Here is a 21,067-nt window from a genome sequence, read left to right as displayed (position 1 = left end):
GTTATGAAGGTGTGAGTCATCACTTCTGAAAGGCTCAGAGCAATGTTAGAAATAAGGTTAGAGAGATGCTGAGAGATGATTGGAAACACACCAATAAAACCCACTATTTGGCCAGAGAGAACAGCTAACAGAAGGTTATTATTGAAGTGCAGATTCTGACCATATCCTTCAGAGGGCTTGGGCAGCAAATGCATCATCTTTGCAGCCACTCATTCTTAGTCTTCACACGCAGCCTCGTCTGAGTCAAGCACAGCACAGCTCAGCTCATAAGCCTGTGTGGATGTTAGATCTGTACGGTCGTCACTTCCACTGTCTATATCAGGCTAGATATGTTCATATTTAGGATGTTCATGCATATAAAAAGGAGGAGGAACAAGTTACTGCGGTTGGAAACTCTCAGCGCTTATTTTCAGATTAGTAATGTAGGATCTCATGCAAATGTAGGTTGAAATAAATTCCCTTTAACTCTGGTGCTGAATGTATGAAACGAGCACAGTGTGAGTAATAATTCAGCACTTTTTAGGGGGAGATTGGCAAAGCGATCAAGACGGTGCTCAGTGACAATCCTCTCACCTGTGAAGGAGAAAAAGGACAGGAGGGAATGTTCAGTGGTTTAAAGCAGAGTCATGTTTGTATTTAATTTATAAAATGGTTCTGGAGTTGTTCAGAATATGCTGATGTTATTTTTGTAATTATTTTATTTGTTTGAAACAGGGACGATGTACAATAAACACTAAGCTCAAAAGGAAAGATGGACTGTACCAGGTTGTATCTCTGGTGATAATTTTCACCTGGAGTCCCCAACCCAGCTGGGTGTTTTTATTTTATTTTTTTTTTTAAATAAGAAATGCATAAAAACAGCCAGACACTATTCAGTAAATATAATTCACAATTAAAAAGCCATCAGATATAAAGTCCAACAACACTGAAACAAAACTCCTATGATCCATACTGAGCAGGACATCACTTTTACCAACACTTCCAATATGTGGTTTAATGCCCATGGATGGACAAATACACTTAACTTAAGCCCTCCAGACATACTTTGCAATATATTATCAATAGGAAGATAATCACCTCCATGACATCTTGAAGTATCCATATAAAAGCAGTCCTGACTGTGGCATTAAATATATTGCACATGGACATGTTTTATACTTGGTCAACATTTCTGTATTGAAAACTGAGTTTTGGTTTTTTCATTAGTTGGAGGCTACAACCATTAAACTAATAAAAATTCTGTTGGTAATATACTATATCTTTCTCTTTGTGTAAGTAATTTGTATATGCATTTGACTTAAAATTTTATTTACCGAAATAAATGAACTTTTTTAAAAAGTTCAAACCCATAACGATGTACCAGGACATAAACTGCAAGGCGAAGATCAATAATTAATCATAGCTTCTTTTTTTTTCTGCCTCTGGAACAAACAAGTTTGAGATTTCTTCTCTACAGCAAGGTGCCACGTGCGTAAAGTTCAAATTACAGAAAACTGCAGCCATTTTCACTTCATTGAAGCCCAAACAGCCGTGCTGCACGTGCAGCGGCTCCCTCTTTGTCTGAGCAATCACTGACAGCACATTCATAGGAAAGCACTTGAACAGATGCTCCAGCCTCTGCCTACACGTGAAGGGGATTCACATTCCTGTTGTCTTCTCTTTATCCTTGAAACACACACACACACACACACACACACACACACACACACACACACACACACAGCCTTAGCCTAAACCCAGCCATCACCAGTACATGCCTAACTCTAAGCCTAATTTAAACTTAACTTAACTCAACCTTAGTCCTAACCTCTGACCTCATCACAGCTCTTCAACATATGGGCCCCAGACTTTGAATCACATAAGGACCAGTGGGTCCCATAAGGACTTAAGCCCTCCAACTAATGAAAATTCAGTTTTCTTTGCCACTCCAAGAAATGATGCATCATGGTACATAGTTTCACCTAGAGAGCTGAAGACATGCCTTAATACAAATAGGATTGATTGTCATTTGTACCTACTTATTTTGTGTTTTTAGTCTTTTACAGACAGTTATCTCTTTAAAGTCAAACAAAAAATATACATATAATTTTATCTTGAAAAGGATGAAAAGGTTGCTAAAGATAATTTTATGAACCACACATCTGATATTTTTTTTCCATCTCATGTTAGTAATTTCCTCTAACATTCAGGTTTTGTCCAAAAGCAGAATAAAAAAACTCCACTTCTGTTGAATTTCACATCCACTTTTCAGTCGTGTAAAGAGCACATATAAGCTTAAAGAGTCTCCACAGTGACTCATGTAACCTTTCAATCAAGGCAAGGACATTTATTTTTTTTTTTCAGCTAGGGTACAAGCAGAGTGAAACTGAACAGAAAATAAACCCTGTTTCTCTATCTGGTTTGGTTGTCATCAAGACTTTTCAGGAGCTTCCATGAATTCAACCATAAGGTGGAAACGTCAGCAAGACGGCACCTTCTGTGTTTAACGCCGTGTTTGTTGACAGACCAACAATCAGCCAGTAATTCACAGGAGCTCAGTGAGATCAGGCTGCAGAGATAAAATCTGGGCTGCAATGCTGTCACGCAACTGCAGATGTGCTCAGAAGTTTAAATACGACTGCAGTATTTCTTTTTGTTTTTGGTTGTTTTTAATATTTTTTTTAACAGACTAGTGCTAATGCAAAACATTTCTTCAATTAGTTATTGGTTGGATTAATCTATTTATCAAAGAATGACTGCCCCGAACCATTATAACAACAGAAACAAACCAAATGACCCTGATCATAGCTCTGTTTTTAATGTTTTAATCTAAAGATTCAGTTCCTGTAAAATGTTGCCTTCATGTACTGCATGTTTGAGACCTCCCCAAAGTGTTTCAGTGATATTTAGGTCAGGAGACAGAGATAGTCACTCCAAAACCTTCACTTTTTCCTGCTATCACAAGTATTAACATTTTAAAAATTAATTTTCACCTAACAAATAACAAAAACCTTCCTTTGTCCATTTGCAAAACAGTTTGACTATGAACCTCTTTCTGCATCAGAATATTCTTGGATTTTACATACATGATAGAAGAGATTTGAACCAGTTTCAGCATTCTTTCAATTACACAAAAAAACAGTCAACATATTCCACACTTTCATTTTAAAAAAAAAAGAAATGTTAAAGAAAGATGCAGGCAAAATAAAAATAAAAATAAAAAACGACGAGCAAATGGGCTGAAAAGTTGCTGTGCTTTTTCAAGACCACTAGAGGGAAATGCGTGCTCACAAAGTTGCATGCTGGAGCTGGTGGAGGCTTTTCTGTTTCCTCACGAGTTAAAATGTCCGGTTTCTTCTTTTGCAAAACTTTGCGCATATTGCAGGGAATATCTACTAGCAGCTCTGTTGCAGTGAACCAGAACACAGTGAAATTAATTATTGTCCCGCAGTGAAATAATTTGGGAAGAAAATAGGAGGAGAAAGGTAAAGAGTAATACCCAACCTAAATAGACTGATACAGTCTTGTGGAAAAAAAGTATGTATCCAAATTTCTCCTCAAACCATAATTTAGGACAAGGCTGCCTCAACGGACCAGGAAGAATACCAGCGTGAGATGACTCTCACGCAGGGTCTTCAGGAAGCTTTACGTAGAAAAACAGAAAATACAGTGTCTACTCAGGTTTTCATATGTAAATCACTGAAACTAATTGCTGCACCATTCTCAGATAAAACTAAAGTTTTAATTGAGAAGCAGCACAATTGTAGATACTAAGACTTCTTGCCTTCATCTGGGTTATATAAGCACGGCAGTGACGTGGAACGATAAGTTTCAGTTTTGCTTTCGCGAGATCGTGCACGTTTAGTTAACAGGTTTTCGTTTCTCCTTGCTTTAGTTTGGGACATTTCAGATCCGAAATCACTGAAGCCTGTCGTGGTATGCTATATGACATTATCAGCTTTTTATTCATCTGTGTTAAATAGACTGAATGGTATTGTTGGAGCATATTTTGATGTCTTATTTATGGTGGAGGGAAACTGATAAGGAACAAATATTGTGCGAGGGACCGGATGAGAAGACCCAAGAAAGTTGGGGAAGTAAAGCAAAAAAAAAAAATCAAAAATATTTTACTGTTTTTCTGCAGCTATTTACATTGTAGTAAAGTAACGGGGTCTGTAGAAGAGGGTTTAGTATTTATTTTGGTGAACTGCAACACAGAGGCAGCAACTGTATTAGATTTGGATTACAATAATTAACCTGCATATTTGTTTAAATGTGCGTTTTTGTCAAGAAAAGTAGATATTTTGTTTTGTCTTTTCTTTACACAAGCCCTCTTTCTTTTGTCATTGCCTCCTCTCCTTTTTCTGCTAATCCTTTTTCTAATTCTCTGGGTGCATTTTTATGTTGATGAAGAGATCTGCCTTCTATGTCCAGCTTCTCCACTATTGGCCAATTCAGCTTTGGAACCAACGTCACTGCGTCAGACGTTGTGGGGCGTTTATGTTTCTCGCAGTTGCTCGGTGTTTGTAAGGACAAGGAAAAACTAAATATATATGATTTTGTTTCTTATTATGTTAGTTTTGGTCCGCCATATTTTACCTTTTAATGTATTTCATAAAATTTGCTCTTTCCTACCTTTTCCTCTCTGCATTTATACAAGACTTGAAACCAAAGGCAAACATTTTACTTTCTTAATATATAAGATCATCTAAAACAGATAGAAACATTAAATATTGCTTTAGCAGAGCATTAACACCAACAAACACGATAAACTGTTTCAGTTTCCCAGCCAAGAGTACAGCCCATGATGTGGGCAAAAAACTTTGTTTTTTCAATGCAGGCCTGAAGAGCGATTTGAAATGTCAAGGTTCAAAGGTCTAATTAATCACAGTTTAATTAGACCTTGTGTTTTGTGTTTTGACAGAAACTTGTGATCCTGTGATGTTGGATGGGAAGGCTTGGAACCGAGCTTGGTTCCACCTTTTGGTGTTCGCATTATGTGGACTCATGGCTCTCTGCCAGTCTCAAAGCAAAGGTGAGATTGAAATAACACACTGTGTTTAACCTGAACAGAATGAAGCAGGATTATAATACACAGTAAGAGACAAACAATAAAACAAATCTTTTTACAACACAAATAAGTTAGGTTGTATTAACACTGGGAAATCCATTGGTCCACTTGTTTGGTCTGGACCCAAAGCAGACTTTAATGAACAGGTCCTTTGTCAACAAACCCACACAGCATTGATTCTGGGTCAGGGCAGAGAACTTGTACAACAAACGTTCTCTTAAATGCTGTGGAGGTCACGACTGTTCAACAGAAACCCACTTAATACTTTTTGATGTACAAAAGCATTTGCACCTTCATCAAAGGAATGCAAAATTGCTTTTTTTGTTGTTGTGAAGTGACACAATGATTTAAAGATTGAACAAGTAGCTTTGAGCATTTCTGCTCTGAGACATGCACCACGGTCACTGAAAAAACTATAATACCTCAAAGGAAAGGCATCGACATAACAAACAGCAAAGATAGTTGACACCAAACACCTTTATGTTACCATCATAGTAGCATCACAGTGGATTCACTTTGTGTATTGATGTATGTTACCCTGCAACTTTGGATGGCTGAGGGTAATGTATAAGATGATCTTCCCTCAACGTGTGATGCTGTGGTATGAGAAAGGCGAGACACACGTTGAGCTTCCTTCACATTCAACCGGAAGATTTATTCTTCTTGTGTGGTCAATCCTCTCTATGCCACCAATCCGACAGCGCCCCTAGCGGCTGTGTGTGGAATTGCATGGACTAACAAAAACGACACGAAAGAACTTATTACAAAGAGAAATTAAGGAAAGAAAATGAAAAATTATGTTGGGGTGCCTATTTTCTTAATTATTGTTTTTAATTTACTAATAACTTGCTTTTCACCCCTCTACATGTACACTAGTCTTCGAAAAAATATGTGAAGATGTTTTGTTCATATTCATTGGTAAAAAAGTATCTTGTAACACTGACAACTGGAGAATTTACTGAAATTTTTCTCAGGCTTTTCAAAGCAGCGGACTCTCTTTTTGGTTGGAAAAACTGGCTCTGGAAAGAGTGCATCAGGAAACACCATCTTGGGCCACTCAGCATTTAGAGAAGACGCCTCGGCTGAGTCGGTGACAAAAACCTGTGAGAGACGAGAGCGACTGGAAGGAGACAGGAACATGGTGGTGATCGACTCCCCGGGAATATTTGACACAGATAAAACACAAGCACAACTCAAAGAAGACATTGAGCAGTGTGTTAAGCTGTCAGTTCCTGGGCCTCATGCTTTTCTGTTAGTGATAAACTTAAAGTTGAGATTCACAAAAGAGGAAAAGGACACTGTGAAGTGGATCCAGGATAACTTTGGCTCTGCTGCTGCTTCTTACACCATAGTCCTGTTCACTCATGCTGACTTGCTGAGAGGTAAATCTGTTGAGGACTATGTGGCAGAAAGCAAAGAACTACAAACTCTAATAGACAGGTGTGGAGGAAGATACCACTCGTTAATCAATGGGCAGAGTTCAGACAGACAACAGGTCACAGAACTTCTGGATAAAATAGAAGAAATGGTTCAAAGAAATGGGGGAGACCATTACACCAATAGTATGTACAAAAAAGCCCAGAGGGATCTGGAGGAGGAGGAGTTAAGGGCGTGGTGGGAGGAAGAAGAGAGAAAAGAGAGGAAAAGGTGTAAACATGAATATGAAGGAGAGCGACAGAAGGATAGAGAGAAGAGGGAGAGAGATGAAAAGTTCCGTTTTTGGTGTAAACTATTAAGTCATACTGCCAAAGTATTGATGATGACAAACTATTTCTACCTTGTGAAAATAGGAGGTGGTATTGGTTTCCTCGTTGCTGACTGTGAACTCATAGGCTATGTATTTTCTTAAAGCAGCAGAAAATGTGTCTAAATGAACCAATATATACCGTTGATCACAACAGTGAGTGAACTGTTTAGCAGTAATCGAGCTGGTAGACGACGATATCTAATTTACAGAATACAGACACATAAAATCCACCCCTTGGATGTCTACTGTCAATACGAACAATTCAGGCTCTGTGTTTTGGGTTTCTCCTTCTTAGTTGTTTATTTTTTTAAATTCATATTATTTTGTGCATATGAAAACAGTTGTCATCAATGAAAGTTAATGAACAGTTAGTTATCCAGACACAACTCATGCACAGTTTATGCTCTTCTGCAGAGACTGAAACATGTTCACCAGTTTAGTGACAAGTTTGGCACATCTCTGACTGAGATGAAAAACTGTTTATTTATTATTTATTAATTTTTGTAAAAAAAATCTGACCACTGTCGTAATCTTTTGCTGTCGTCTCTATGAGTAATTGATAAGATTATAACATTTCATGTGAGAAATTTTACACATGAAAGCTGGAAATAATATTACATCTGTATTAGGTGGATTCCTAAAAATGGGGGTGGTTTTCTGCTTAGCAACAACTTTCAAAAACAAAAGAAATGCACTAAAAAATATGTTACTCTAACAGAATATAATTAAGAGCAAATAATGCTGGTCCACAGTTAGAAGTGACTGTATATAACTATTCCATATAGTTACTTTGGTTCAGAGTTTAAAGATTATATTTTGAGGTAAAACATGTTTGGGGTATTCAGGTGGTTTTCTTTTATCTTTCTGTTCAAAGGAATTTACTTGCTCTCTTAATTTGACCTAAAATGTGTCAGGATGGAAGGTGGTTAGTTTAAAATGTTTATAGTATACTATTTTCTTTCAATGCATTTGTTTCTTTCCATTTTATGGTTTTAATCTAAACTGGAGAGACAGTTTCTTTGTAATAAAAATCTGACATGATTGGTGTCAGTTTGGTTGCAATGTTTGTGGAATTCAGAATCTTTTTGTTTTAAGACGTTCTTAATTGAATTTGCTTCTTCCTACATTTACTATACAATTAAACATTCTCTTTCTTCCATATTTAATTTATTTAAATATATTATGTCCACTATCTGTTTTTATTTTATTACTAAACATTGAACATCTGTATGTATCTGTATAAAGAGGAATAATTGACTCAAATATTGTGCAACAGTAAGTCTGTTTTGGCTATCGATTATTGCATAGAGCAGTGATTAATAAACTATTTCATTATCTAAAATTCACCATGCTGGGGCACCAACTGGCAAAAATCACTCTCAGGTATTATAAATACCTGCGTGATTAACTCTAGATTTTAAAGTAATAATAGATGAAGGCATGAATCCAGCACTGGTGTTCTTTGAACACCAAGACGCAACACATGTATGAAATAAACACAGACAACATCTCTCTATATGAGTTTAGTAATAAAAATAATTTAACCTTACAATCAACAAACTCACTAGGTACACACAACTAAACTATTTGGTATTGTAAATAACAATTTTCACAATGCAAAGCAGAGGTTGAAAACAGACTATATCTATCTATATATATATATATATATATATATATATATATATATATATATATATATATATATATATATATATATATATATATATATATATATATATATATAAAATTCCCTTCCTCACCCTCCGCGGGTGGTCTCTCTCTTTCATCCTCTGAGCTCGGGTCCTCTACCAGAGGCCTGGGAGCTTGAGGGTTCCTCCAGTATCTTAGCTGTGCCTAGAACTGCACATTTCTGGACTGAGATGTCTGATGTTGTTCCTGGGATCTGTTTGAGCCACTGCTCCAGTTTGGGGGTGACTGCCCCGAGGGCCCCGATGACCACAGGCACCACTGTGGTCTTCACCTTCCAGACCTTCTCCAGTTCCTCTCTGAGGCCCTGGTATTTCTCCAGTTTCTCATGCTCCTTTTTCCTGATGTTGTGTGTATGTATATATGTATATATATATACACACAACATATATATATAGTTATATATATATATATATATATATATATATATATATATATATATATATATATATATATATATATTAACTCCTTGTCCAACTGCCTAACGGACCAGGAAGAACACCAGTGTCAGATAATTGTCAGTAGGGTGTAACAAACAGGAAATATACTGTCCACTCAGGATTTCATGTGTAAATCACAAAAAAGAAAAAGAAAAAAAAAATATATATATATATATATATTATTTATATTCCAGTTCCTCAGAGAGGAACTGGAAAAGACCTGGAAGACCACAGTGGTGCCTGTGGTCATCGGGGCCCTCGGGGCAGTCACCCCCAAACTGGAGCAGTGGCTCAAACAGATCCCAGGAACAACATCAGACATCTCAGTCCAGAAATGTGCACTTCTAGGCACAGCCAAGATACTGGAGGACCCTCAAGCTCCCAGGCCTCTGGTAGAGGACCCGCTCAGAGGATGAAAGAGAGAGACCACCCGCGGAGGGTGAGAAGGGATTTTTATTTTATTTTTTTTAATATATCAGCTAAATTTTTCTGCTGCTGCGCCATTCTCCGATAAAACTCAAGTTTTGTTTGAGAAGCTGGAAACCGAGTTTTCTTGTCATTGTCTGACCCAAATAAGCACGGTAGTAATGTGAAATGTTAAGTTTCAGTTTTGCTTTCGCGACATCGCGCATGTCTGGTTTTCATTTCTCTCTGATTTACTCCGGGACTTTTCAGCGATCCGAAGCCACTGAAGCTTGTCGTGGTATGCTATGATATTATCAGCTTTTTATTCATAATAGTAGGTTGGAGCATATTTTGATGTCTTGTTTATGGTGGAGGAAAACTGATAAGGGACAAATATTGTGCGAGGGAAGAGACTGAAGAAGAAGACAGAAGAAAGTTTAGGAAATCAATGACGGTTTTTCTGCAGCTAGTCAACATTTACACTGTAGTCAAGTAACGGTGTCTGTAGAAGAGGGTTTAGTATTTATCTTGGTGAACTGCAGCAACTGTATTAGATCTGGATTTTAGTTTTGTACACCTGAGCAAGAATGCAAACATCCAGAAAACTTAATGAGTTTGTTGACTGAAGTATTTAACTTTAAGGTTATATTATTTTTGTTACTAAACTCATATATTGGAGAGATGTTGTCTGTTTATTACACGTGTTGTCTTACTGTTCAGTGAACACCAGTGCTGGATTGTTTCAGTTTCCCAGTACAGCCTGTGATGTGTCCTTTTTTATGCAGGCCTGAAGAGCGTTTTTTGCTATGTCATCAGTTTTCAAAGGCTCAATTAAATTGTGATTGTGTTCAATTTACAGTTTTATATAACTGTGTTTTGACAGAAACTTGTGATCCTGTGATGTTGGATGGGAAGGCTTGGAACCGTGCTTGGTTCCACCTTTTGGTGTTTGCATTATGTGGACTCATGGCTCTCTGCCAGTCTCAAAGCTCAGGTGAGATTAAAATAACACACTGTGTTTAAACTGAACAAAATAAAGCAGGATTATAATACACAGTAATAGACAAATGATTCAACTAGTTGTTTAAAATAATCTCTAAACTCCATTCCTTCGCATGGATAAAAAATAAATAAAAGCTATAAATGTTGCACAGCAATTTTGGAAGTGTTCCATCAACTCCTACAGAGTTAAATTCAACACTTTGAAAGTGTCTATATTGGTCCACTATGGATGGTGTAGAAGTTACACTTTTGAAAGTATTATTTGTGATAGTGTTGAATCAACACTCAGTAGTTGAAATCTACCCAACAATTAGTGTATATTGTCAAAAGTTAACACTATGAACGTGTTAATGTAACACAACGGTGTAAAGTATATATTAACATAGAAATCTGAGTTTTGAAATGCTACTGGCAAGGTTCACTGTGGTGGCGCAGGGGTTAAGCACAACCCACATATGGAGGCTCTAGTTTTCAATGTGGCTGTCGTGAGTTCACTTCCCAGTCTTCCCCTTCTCTCATTACTCACTTTTTTTGTCAATTTACTACCAAACAAAAGCCACTAGAGCAATTAAAACCTAGAGCAATTAAAACCTTTTTTTACCCCAGAAACTATTGGCCATCAATAATCTCCAAATTCATTTTAAGACATTAGATGCTACAAAAACACCAGCACCAGTAATATGTTATTACAGTAATATGTAATCTACTTTTATTTCAAAACATAAAACAGCACTGACAGCAATATACAACAAAGGTCATACATTCATGGTACTTTGCACTGAAGATGAAGTGTGCTTTGAAAGTTCATTAGAAGCAGCTATGGATGGTCTTGTGATCACTGATGGTGAAGTGTCTTTGGTGCTGCTCTTGTTTTTGCCAACATGAAGGAGGAAGACTTACAGCCTGGAAGGAAAAACAAGAAATATAGCAGAAACATTAGGATAATAAATAAATATTTTAAAAAGTAGTGTGAGCAAAACTAATCAGACTCACCTCTATGTGTGTCTCCATCATATTCATTCAAATTACTCTGCCCACCTGGTGTACAAGATAAAGCATAAAAAAGTCAGAAATAATTTCTAAAACAATTATATTGTGAAAATATGTTTTGGTAGCATATTTCAGAAAGTGTAGCTCATAAACATCCAGTATATTGCTGATACAGATATTGTTTATATACATACCTAAAAAAGCATAGTGTAACACTGACAACTGGAGAAATTTCTGAATTTCTTTTCACAGGCTTTTCAAAGCAGCGGACTCTCTTTTTGGTTGGAAAAACTGGCTCTGGAAAGAGTGCATCAGGAAACACCATCTTGGGCCACTCAGCATTTAGAGAAGACGCCTCGGCTGAATCGGTGACAAAAACCTGTGAGAGACGAGAGAGACTGGAAGGTGACAGGAACATGGTGGTGATCGACTCCCCTGGATTATTTGACACAGATAAAACACAAGCACAACTCAAAGAAGACATTGAGCAGTGTGTTAAGCTGTCAGTTCCTGGGCCTCATGTTTTTCTGTTAGTGATCAATTTAAAGTCGAGATTCACAAAAGAGGAAAAGGACACTGTGAAGTGGATCCAGGATAACTTTGGCTCTGCTGCTGCTTCTTACACCATAGTCCTGTTCACTCATGCTGACTTGCTGAGAGGTAAATCTGTTGAGGACTATGTGGCAGAAAGCAAAGAACTACAAACTCTAATAGGCAGGTGTGGAGGAAGATACCACTCGTTAATCAATGGGCAGAGTTCAGACAGACAACAGGTCACAGAACTTCTGGATAAAATAGAAGAAATGGTTCAAAGAAATGGGGGAGACCATTACACCAATAGTATGTACAAAAAAGCCCAGAGGGAACTGGAGGAGGAGGAGTTAAGGGCGTGGAGGAAGGAATATGAGAGGAGAAAGGCAGAAGATAAAAGGTGTGAAGAGGAGGAACAAAGGGACAGAGAGGAGGAGGAAAATCGTACTTCTTGGTGTAACGGAATAAATATTGGTTCCAAACTAATTGTGTTATTGTCCGGGAATCCCTATGTTATTGCAGCAGATATAGTACTTGATCTTTTTGTAGACAAATGTGAAGTCATAAACTATTTGAAGGACAGAACGGGAAAAAAATGAGCCAACATATCACAACGATGCACAACAATGAATGAACTGTTTAATCAGGACACTGGTAGACAACAGTTCCTAATCTATAGAAAACAAGGACATGAAATCAAATCCAGGGACTTTTATTGTCTCTATCTGAATAATTCAGGCTTTGTTTTGACTTTTACCTTGGGTTTTCTTACTATTTTGTGCATGTGAACACTTTATTTTAACATAACACATCACTGCTCTTATAACCTGAAACAAGTAATGCACAGTTGATGCTCTGCTGTAGAGATTTATTTTCCTCACAGAAACACGTTCAACAACTTAGTGACAGGTTTGGCTCATCTCTTTTTGATGATTCTTCACTTAATTGTAAATACGTGCGCAAAAAAAAAAAAAAAAAAAAAAAAACACGGTTAGGATTGACTGTATGTAACCATTGTGCATGACTTCAGGTCATCAATTTAAGATTATGTTCTTGGTTTTAAATGTTTCCAATGAAGTTTCTTAGTTTTGTCTCAAGGTTTTTTTTTTTTTTTTTCGTTTTAAGGGTTTAATATGAAAGTTGATTAAGAGGACAATTCCTATGTTTTAAAAATCTGGAGTGGTTGCATCAGTTTTACTGTATTTGATTTAATTCAATGTTTTTTCTTTTAATAAATGCTTACTTGAATATGTTTCGTACATTTTCTTTTCAATTAACCATTTTCTGATTTCATTTAAATTGAATTTGATCCTATAAAGGGGAAACAATACTTAGTGAAGCAAGTATTGACGGCCAAATGAAGCCTCACGAAGCAATGAAGCTTTCCAGTCCTTAGCTTTGCCCAAAGATTCATTACTTGATGCTTCATTTATTACTCACAATAGTGACATCTGCTGCTGGATCAGTTACAGCCTTGTGACTTAGGTCATACTTCAGATTTTAACTTTTTCTAAATGTACCAGCGGTAAATGTCTTGTATCTAATCAGGTAAGCATTATTTCAAAAGAGCAGAAGAAATATTATAAGAAGCGGGGTTTTTTTCTGCTAACGAACTAATAATAATAATAATAATAATAATAATAATAATAATAATAATAATGAATTTCGGCAAAGATCACCAACTGCACAATTCTTGTTAGTGTAAAATAAGTTATATTTCAAAAAAGAAGAAGAAATCTTATGTCTTTTGAACAATAACAATATCTGTTGCTAACCTGTTGCTAAGAGATGGTGTGTTTACTGGTAACCAAGTGCCACAAAATAAACTTCGGATTTTTACTTTTTCTAAATGTACCAACGGTAAATATCTTGTATCTAATCAGGTAAGCATTATTTCGAAAGAGCTTAAGTTTTATAAGCTATATAACTTGTAATAACAATTTGGTTTTCAGAGATAAGCATTTTCTACTGGTAACGAACTGCCACGAAGTATAAATAGAGATTTCTACTTTTTTTTGTTGAATGTGTATATATTTACCACTAATGACAAAAATAATGAACTTTTCTGCAAAATTCACCAAACACCCAATTCTTAAGTATAAAATAAGTATTTCAAAAGAGCAGAAGAAATATTATATTTTTTGAACAAAAAGAATTTTTGTTGCTAATCTGTTAACCTGTTGCTAAGAGACGATCGCGTTTTCTGGTAACCAAGTTCCACAAAGTAAACATCTGATTTTCACTTTAGCAAAATTTACCAATTTACCAATCATGTGTCTAAGCAGATAAGCAGCATTTTTTAAATAAACAATATAACTTATTATTAATTTGGTGATAAGAGATAAACGGGGGTTTTCTGCTAACGAACTCCCACGAAGTATAAATCGAGATTCTTACTTTGTTGAATATGTTTTATATATTTGCCACTAATGACAAAAAAAGAAATAAAAAAAACTTTTCTGCAAAATTCACCAACTGCACAATTCTTGTTAATGTAAAATAAGTAGTATTTCAAAAGAGCAAAAGAAATCTTATGTTTTTTGAACAATAACAATATTTGTTGCTAACCTGTTGCTAAGAGATGGGTGTGTTTACTGGTAACCAAGTGCCACAAAGTAAAGAATTAATTTTTATTTTTGCAAAAATAAAAATCAGAAAGCAGCGCACAAACATTATCACAAACATTGCTAATGTAACTACTGCTCACATTAACAGTGGCCTTTTTCCTTAAATTATTTTGTTTATTTATTAACTAGCACACTGTAAACACTAAACTATTCATATACACATTTAAAATACTTTCTGAATGCTTGATGTAAACGCAACATGCAGAAATCGACAGGATGTAGGTGTTTAGAGGAAGTCATTGTAAGACAACATGCTAGTTGTCTCACCCTATGCTAACCCTCCCATACTTGCCAGCAAGGGAGGTCCTCGACATGCAGCTAGTGCTGCATGGGGTGAGCCACCGGAAAATAGTGAAAAAAAGACTTCACTGAGATGTGGCTCACCTTAGCCACCTTCAAAAATGCAATATGAACCTCCAGAAACTTGCTGGTAAGCAGGCGCAGGCAGATGACCCCCCATGGCTGTGATCCAAATGGTGGTAAAAAAAAAAAAGAAAACCATACAGAGCTACAGGTGGCACGCAAGGACACAGCCACAAAGAAGAATTGCTATTAATTAATTAACCAATTAATTAATTTTATTTATAAGTTACCCTTTCATACTAAAAGCAACTCTAAGAGCTGTACCAACAATTAGCCCTCAGGTTTCTCTGACAAACTGTTCCACAAACAGGAGCCATAATACTGGATGGATAATAAATGACTAAAACTATACGATCACGTAAAAGGTTAAAATAAGATTCATAAATATAAATGTAAAATGACAAAACAAACCCTAATCGATTTCTATTAGCTTTTTCTCTTTTCCTCTGTCTGAGCCTCGCGCGGTGCATCTGACCTCTGACCTCAACTCCTCAAACCTGTCCTCCCATGGACCAGATGATGTCCCTCCTACAAAACCAGCCGATGAAAATGATGAAGATCTGGAGGATCAAGAAGACACAAAAGACCTCCATCACCTGCAGGGGACAACTGTCAGTCTCCTGTTGGGCATTTGGACTGAAAACTGTGTGAGACTGAGCTTTAACAACCTCGGCTGGTCTGCTGTCCAGTATCAGCGTAGAGGAAGAAAAGCTAAATATGCTATGGAGCTGTGAGAGAAGACGACTCTGAACTGTTGACGCTTGTTCCATCTGTGGACAACATGGACATTTCCTGAGGGACGATCTGGACAACCCAAAGATCCAACGCCAAAACCAGTTGGACTGACAGGAACCCAGAGGAGAGAGACGGGGGAGGATTTCGCTGCAGCAACCCTGAGACCGAGTGGAGGAGAGGGGCGAAAAGGAAGGAACAACCTGAATCCACATCAACCACTGTGAAGGACGACATGTTTGTAATGTCCATCTAGATCACGACTTTAAATCTGGATCAGCAACAGAGTGAGCAGCAAAATTTGACTCTACCAAGTATCAAGAACTTCAACTTTTGACACCAAAGAGGACAATGTCCAGAGCAACAGCTGGTTTAGATGTTTCTGAAAGGCTCTCCTCTCAAAGAACTATTGCTGGTCCACTGGCGAGTGACCGAAGAGGAGAGTGAAAATTTACACTGTCCTGTTATCCTTAAATATGCATTTAAAAGAGAAAATCAACTTCCGAAATTACTTGGTTTGTCATATGTTTAATTTTGACCAAATAGGATGAAATCAGATGTTGCCTGGTTGTTTATAACTTGGGTTTATTTAGAATCAAAGAGTTTGGAGATCACTTTGAAACAGTTTTGTTTTATTTTGAAGAGTCGCCATTAGAATCAGATGAGGCAAGATTAAAATTTTACTTGTTGATTATAACGTGGGTTATATTAAAATCAAAGAGGATGAGATTATATTAAATTTTAATTAGATTTTCATAGGAGGAGGACTTAATATCACCTAAACTTTAAATTTACATTTAGAATTTAAAATTAGTGTAAAACCTACATTTTCATTAACATTAGCAACGTAAAATGAAATTATTCATAATTTTCGTGTTAGGGATGTCTAAGGATTGAAATGCATGCACTTATTTTGCAGGGAAGAATTTGGGATTAAAATAATTTCTTATTTAAGCAATTGGAAATATTACTTAGAAAATGGTTTGGTATTCTGCTGGTACTTTACTTCCAAATACATTATTTCAAATTCCTCCTTTTAAAGTTTTGTGAAAGATGCAACAGCCCTAAGTCTGTTTCTACTGTGTAGAACTGATATATATTTGGGGATCAAACTACAAATAATAGTGGAGATTTCCAGAGGGCGAGAATTTAGTAGGTGGAGGGGTTAATTATTTTTATCTTAATGTGAGCGGCCAAAGGTTAAGCCCAGTTGTCAGAGACGTTAGTGACGTGGAATGTTAAGTTTCACTTTTGCTTTCATGTTAAAGCGTGAAACAAGTGTTCATGTCTCTTTGCTTTAGTTTGGGACATCTCAGAGATCTGAAGCCTGTTGTGGTATGCTATAAGATATTCTCAGCTTTCTAATTGTTTTTGCTAAATAGACTAAATGGCAGGTGGGAGCATTCTTCATGGTGGAGGAACATGAACAGGGAACTAGTATTATGAATGTGAAGACACTTGGACTGGTTAATCAAATGAAGGAAAGTTGGGATTTTACTGTTTGTCTGCAGCTGGTTACAATTTAAGGTTTAGTCAAAGGGGTTTTGTACATGATTTAGTGGGTGGTAAAAAAAGTGGTGGCAACTGTAATTGATCTCGACAGGTAACCTGCATGTTTTGCCAAGTTGCAATCCTGATTTAACATTTTGTGCATTTGATGAAAACTGTTTTTTCTTAACATTTTAGTAAATATTCATGACTCTAACCAAAAGGCACAAAGTGTAACTTCTTATTGCATAGCATTATTGATATACATAAACCGAGTGGATCTGCTGGATTGCTGTCCCAGTGGTATGCTTAGCAGTAGAAATATTGATTTAGTTTTATACAACCTGAGCAAGAAGATAGACATATGTGATAGACGGTTTCAGTTTCCTAGTCAAGAGTGCAGCCAACGACACTGACAACCTCATAAAAAAATAAATAACGTCTTTTTTTATGCAGACATAAAAATCGTTTTGAAACTTCAACAAGTTTCGAAGATCTAATTAAACTCTCTACTTAAAATGTAAAGTTTTATTTAACTGTTTTGACAGAAGCTGGTGATCCTATGATGTTTTCCCAGAAAGCTTGGAGCCGAGTTTGGCGCCACCTTTTGGTGTTTGCATTATGTAAACTCATGACTGACTGCCAATCTCACAGCACAGGTATGAGACTAAGAGCACACCTTGTTTAACCTGGACAAAATGAAGCAGGATTTTAATGTGTGGTAGGAGACAAACAATAGAACCACACATTTAAAGTGATGTCAAAACTTTATTCCTTAAGTAAGATAACACATCAAAGGAAATGGGAAAAAAAAACATGGCCTGATCATGATCTTCTTTTGAATTTTGATGTCATAAACATTGATATATCAACAGATACAGAATTATTAATCTCACTAGAAGCACTGTACATCAAAAATATTCTTTAATTGTGAAAATATGTTTTTAAAAAAGCTTGTAGATTTTATGGGTTAATTACATGCATTGTGAAACATTTCCAGCCTTCATTACTTGAAATGTGTACACTGCTAAAACACAAAGCTTTACCAAGTATTTTTAGTCTCATTTTTAGTGCAGACATCTCATTACACTTGAAATATGTCAAAACTAACATACAAGTATCTCTTCAGAAAGACATGGGGGTTTGTAAATGTAAATGATTCCTTAATATTGGTGAAAAAGTGCATGTTCCATTGGCAGATAAATTTACTTATAACAAGACAATTTCCCCATGTTAAGACTAAAAATACTACTCAGACTTTGTTTCTGCAGTGATCACAGCGGATTTACTTTGTAAGTTGATGTGCAGCTATTGTTGATATATTTTGTTAAAACTGTAAAAGCTTATAAGATGGAAAACTGAATCTTTTCTCAGGCTTTTCAAAGCAGCGGACTCTCTTTTTGGTTGGAAAAACTGGCTCTGGAAAGAGTGCATCAGGAAACACCATCTTGGGCCACTCAGCATTTAGAGAAGACGCCTCGGCTGAGTCGGTGACAAAAACCTGTGAGAGACGAGAGCGACTGGAAGGAGACAGGAACATGGTGGTGATCGACTCCCCGGGAATATTTGACACAGATAAAACACAAGCACAACTCAAAGAAGACATTGAGCAGTGTGTTAAGCTGTCAGTTCCTGGGCCTCATGCTTTTCTGTTAGTGATCAATTTAAAGTCGAGATTCACAAAAGAGGAAAAGGACACTGTGAAGTGGATCCAGGATAACTTTGGCTCTGCTGCTGCTTCTTACACCATAGTCATGTTCACTCATGCTGACTTGCTGAGAGGTAAATCTGTTGAGGACTTTGTGGCAGAAAGCAAAGAACTACAAACTCTAATAGACAGGTGTGGAGGAAGATACCACTCGTTAATCAATGGGCAGAGTTCAGACAGACAACAGGTCACAGAACTTCTGGATAAAATAGAAGAAATGGTTCAAAGAAATGGGGGAGACCATTACACCAATAGTATGTACAAAAAAGCCCAGAGGGAACTGGAGGAGGAGGAGTTAAGGGCGTGGAGGAAGGAATATGAGAGGAGAAAGGCAGAAGATAAAAGGTGTGAAGAGGAGGAACAAAGGGACAGAGAGGAGGAGGAAAATCGTACTTCTTGGTGTAAGGCAATAAATATTGGTTCCAAACTAATTGCGATATTGTCCGGGAATCACTATGTTGTTGCAGCAGATATAGTACTTGATTATTTTGGAGGCACATGTGAAGTCATAAACTATTTGAAGGACAAAATGGAAAAAAATGAGCCAACATATCACAACGATGCACAACAATGAATGAACTGTTTAATCAGGACACTGGTAGACAACAGTTCCTAATCTATAGAAAACAAGGACATGAAATCAAATCCAGGGACTTTTATTGTCTCTATCTGAATAATTCAGGCTTTGTTTTGACTTTTACCTTGGGTTTTCTTACTATTTTGTGCATGTGAACACTTTATTTTAACATAACACATCACTGCTCTTATAACCTGAAACAAGTAATGCACAGTTGATGCTCTGCTGTAGAGATTTATTTTCCTCACAGAAACACGTTCAACAACTTAGTGACAGGTTTGGCTCATCTCTTTTTGATGATTCTTCACTTAATTGTAAATACGTGCGCAAAAAAAAAAAAAAAAAAAAAAAACACGGTTAGGATTGACTGTATGTAACCATTGTGCATGACTTCAGGTCATCAATTTAAGATTATGTTCTTGGTTTTAAATGTTTCCAATGAAGTTTCTTAGTTTTGTCTCAAGGTTTTTTTTTTATTTTTCGTTTTAAGGGTTTAATCTGAAAGTGGATTAAGAGGACAATTCCTATGTTTTAAAAATCTGGAGTGGTTGCATCAGTTTTACTGTATTTGATTTAATTCCATGTTTTTTCTTTTAATAAATGCTTACTTGAATATGTTTCGTACATTTTCTTTTCAATTAACCATTTTCTGATTTCATTTAAATTGAATTTGATCCTATAAAGGGGAAACAATACTTAGTGAAGCAAGTATTGACGGCCAAATGAAGCCTCACGAAGCAATGAAGCTTTCCAGTCCTTAGCTTTGCCCAAAGATTCATTACTTGATGCTTCATTTATTACTCACAATAGTGACTCATACTTCAGATTTTAACTTTTTCTAAATGTACCAGCGGTAAATGTCTTGTATCTAATCAGGTAAGCATTATTTCAAAAGAGCAAATGAAATATTATAAGAAGCGGGGTTTTGAACTAATAATAATAATAATAATAATAATAATAATAATAATAATGAATTTCGGCAAAGATCACCAACTGCACAATTCTTGTTAGTGTAAAATAAGTTATATTTCAAAAAAGAAGAAGAAATCTTATGTCTTTTGAACAATAACAATATCTGTTGCTAACCTGTTGCTAAGAGATGGTGTGTTTACTGGTAACCAAGTGCCACAAAATAAACTTCGGATTTTTACTTTTTCTAAATGTACCAACGGTAAATATCTTGTATCTAATCAGGTAAGCATTATTTCGAAAGAGCTTATGTTTTATAAACTATATAACTTGTAATAACAATTTGGTTTTAAGAGATAAGCGTTACTGGTAACGAACTGCCACGAAGTATAAATAGAGATTTTAACTTTTTTTGTTGAATGTGTGTTTTATATAGTTACCACTAATGACAAAAATAATGAACTTTTCTGCAAAATTCACCAAATACACAATTCTTAAGTATAAAATAAGTATTTCAAAAGAACAGAATAAATATTATATTTTTTGAACAAAAAGAATTGTTGCTAATCTGTTAATCTGTTGCTAAGAGATGATCGCGTTTTCTGGTAACCAAATTCCATAAAGTTCCACAAAGTTCCACAAAGTAAACATCTGATTTTCACTTTAGCAAAATTTACCAATTTACCAATCTTGTGTCTAAGCAGATAAGCAGCATTTTTTTTATAAACAATATAACTTATTATTAATTTGGTGTTAAGAGATAAACGGGTTTTTTCTGCTAACGAACTGCC

General features: G+C 36.1%; 3 protein-coding genes across 4 annotated transcripts; all 3 read left to right on the top strand.

Moving 5' to 3' along the window:
- The first annotated feature begins 3,792 nt into the window (after positions 1-3,792).
- Positions 3,793-7,863, top strand: LOC106931477 (GTPase IMAP family member 9-like). 2 transcript variants are annotated; one of them, XM_015009626.2, is made up of 3 exons: positions 3,793-3,915; positions 4,904-5,014; positions 6,025-7,863. In XM_015009626.2, the coding sequence occupies exons 2-3, from the start codon at positions 4,921-4,923 to the stop codon at positions 6,897-6,899; spliced, it is 969 nt and encodes a 322-aa protein (XP_014865112.2). In that variant the 5' UTR covers positions 3,793-3,915; positions 4,904-4,920; the 3' UTR covers positions 6,900-7,863. The 2 variants fall into 2 exon arrangements, with proteins under 2 accessions (XP_014865112.2, XP_087861719.1); XM_088005593.1 differs by having other exon boundaries at positions 3,793-3,970.
- A 1,287-nt stretch (positions 7,864-9,150) lies between these two features.
- LOC106931479 (GTPase IMAP family member 9-like) lies at positions 9,151-13,120 on the top strand. Its single transcript, XM_088005558.1, has 3 exons — positions 9,151-9,647; positions 10,233-10,343; positions 11,594-13,120. The coding sequence occupies exons 1-3, from the start codon at positions 9,539-9,541 to the stop codon at positions 12,469-12,471; spliced, it is 1,098 nt and encodes a 365-aa protein (XP_087861684.1). The 5' UTR covers positions 9,151-9,538; the 3' UTR covers positions 12,472-13,120.
- Positions 13,121-16,837: 3,717 nt separating this feature from the next.
- LOC148161039 (GTPase IMAP family member 9-like) lies at positions 16,838-19,980 on the top strand. Its single transcript, XM_088005733.1, has 3 exons — positions 16,838-16,929; positions 17,631-17,741; positions 18,457-19,980. Exons 2-3 carry the CDS (start codon positions 17,645-17,647, stop codon positions 19,362-19,364), a joined length of 1,005 nt encoding a protein of 334 aa, XP_087861859.1. The 5' UTR covers positions 16,838-16,929; positions 17,631-17,644; the 3' UTR covers positions 19,365-19,980.
- Positions 19,981-21,067: the final 1,087 nt, after the last annotated feature.

This window comes from Poecilia mexicana, unplaced genomic scaffold (genome assembly GCF_051168715.1).
Source record: "Poecilia mexicana isolate PSO_F unplaced genomic scaffold, ASM5116871v1 scaffold_1, whole genome shotgun sequence".
NCBI lineage: Eukaryota > Metazoa > Chordata > Actinopteri > Cyprinodontiformes > Poeciliidae > Poecilia > Poecilia mexicana.
The sequence above is the reverse complement of the archived record's forward strand: the minus strand, read 5'-3'. Positions and strand labels throughout refer to the sequence as shown.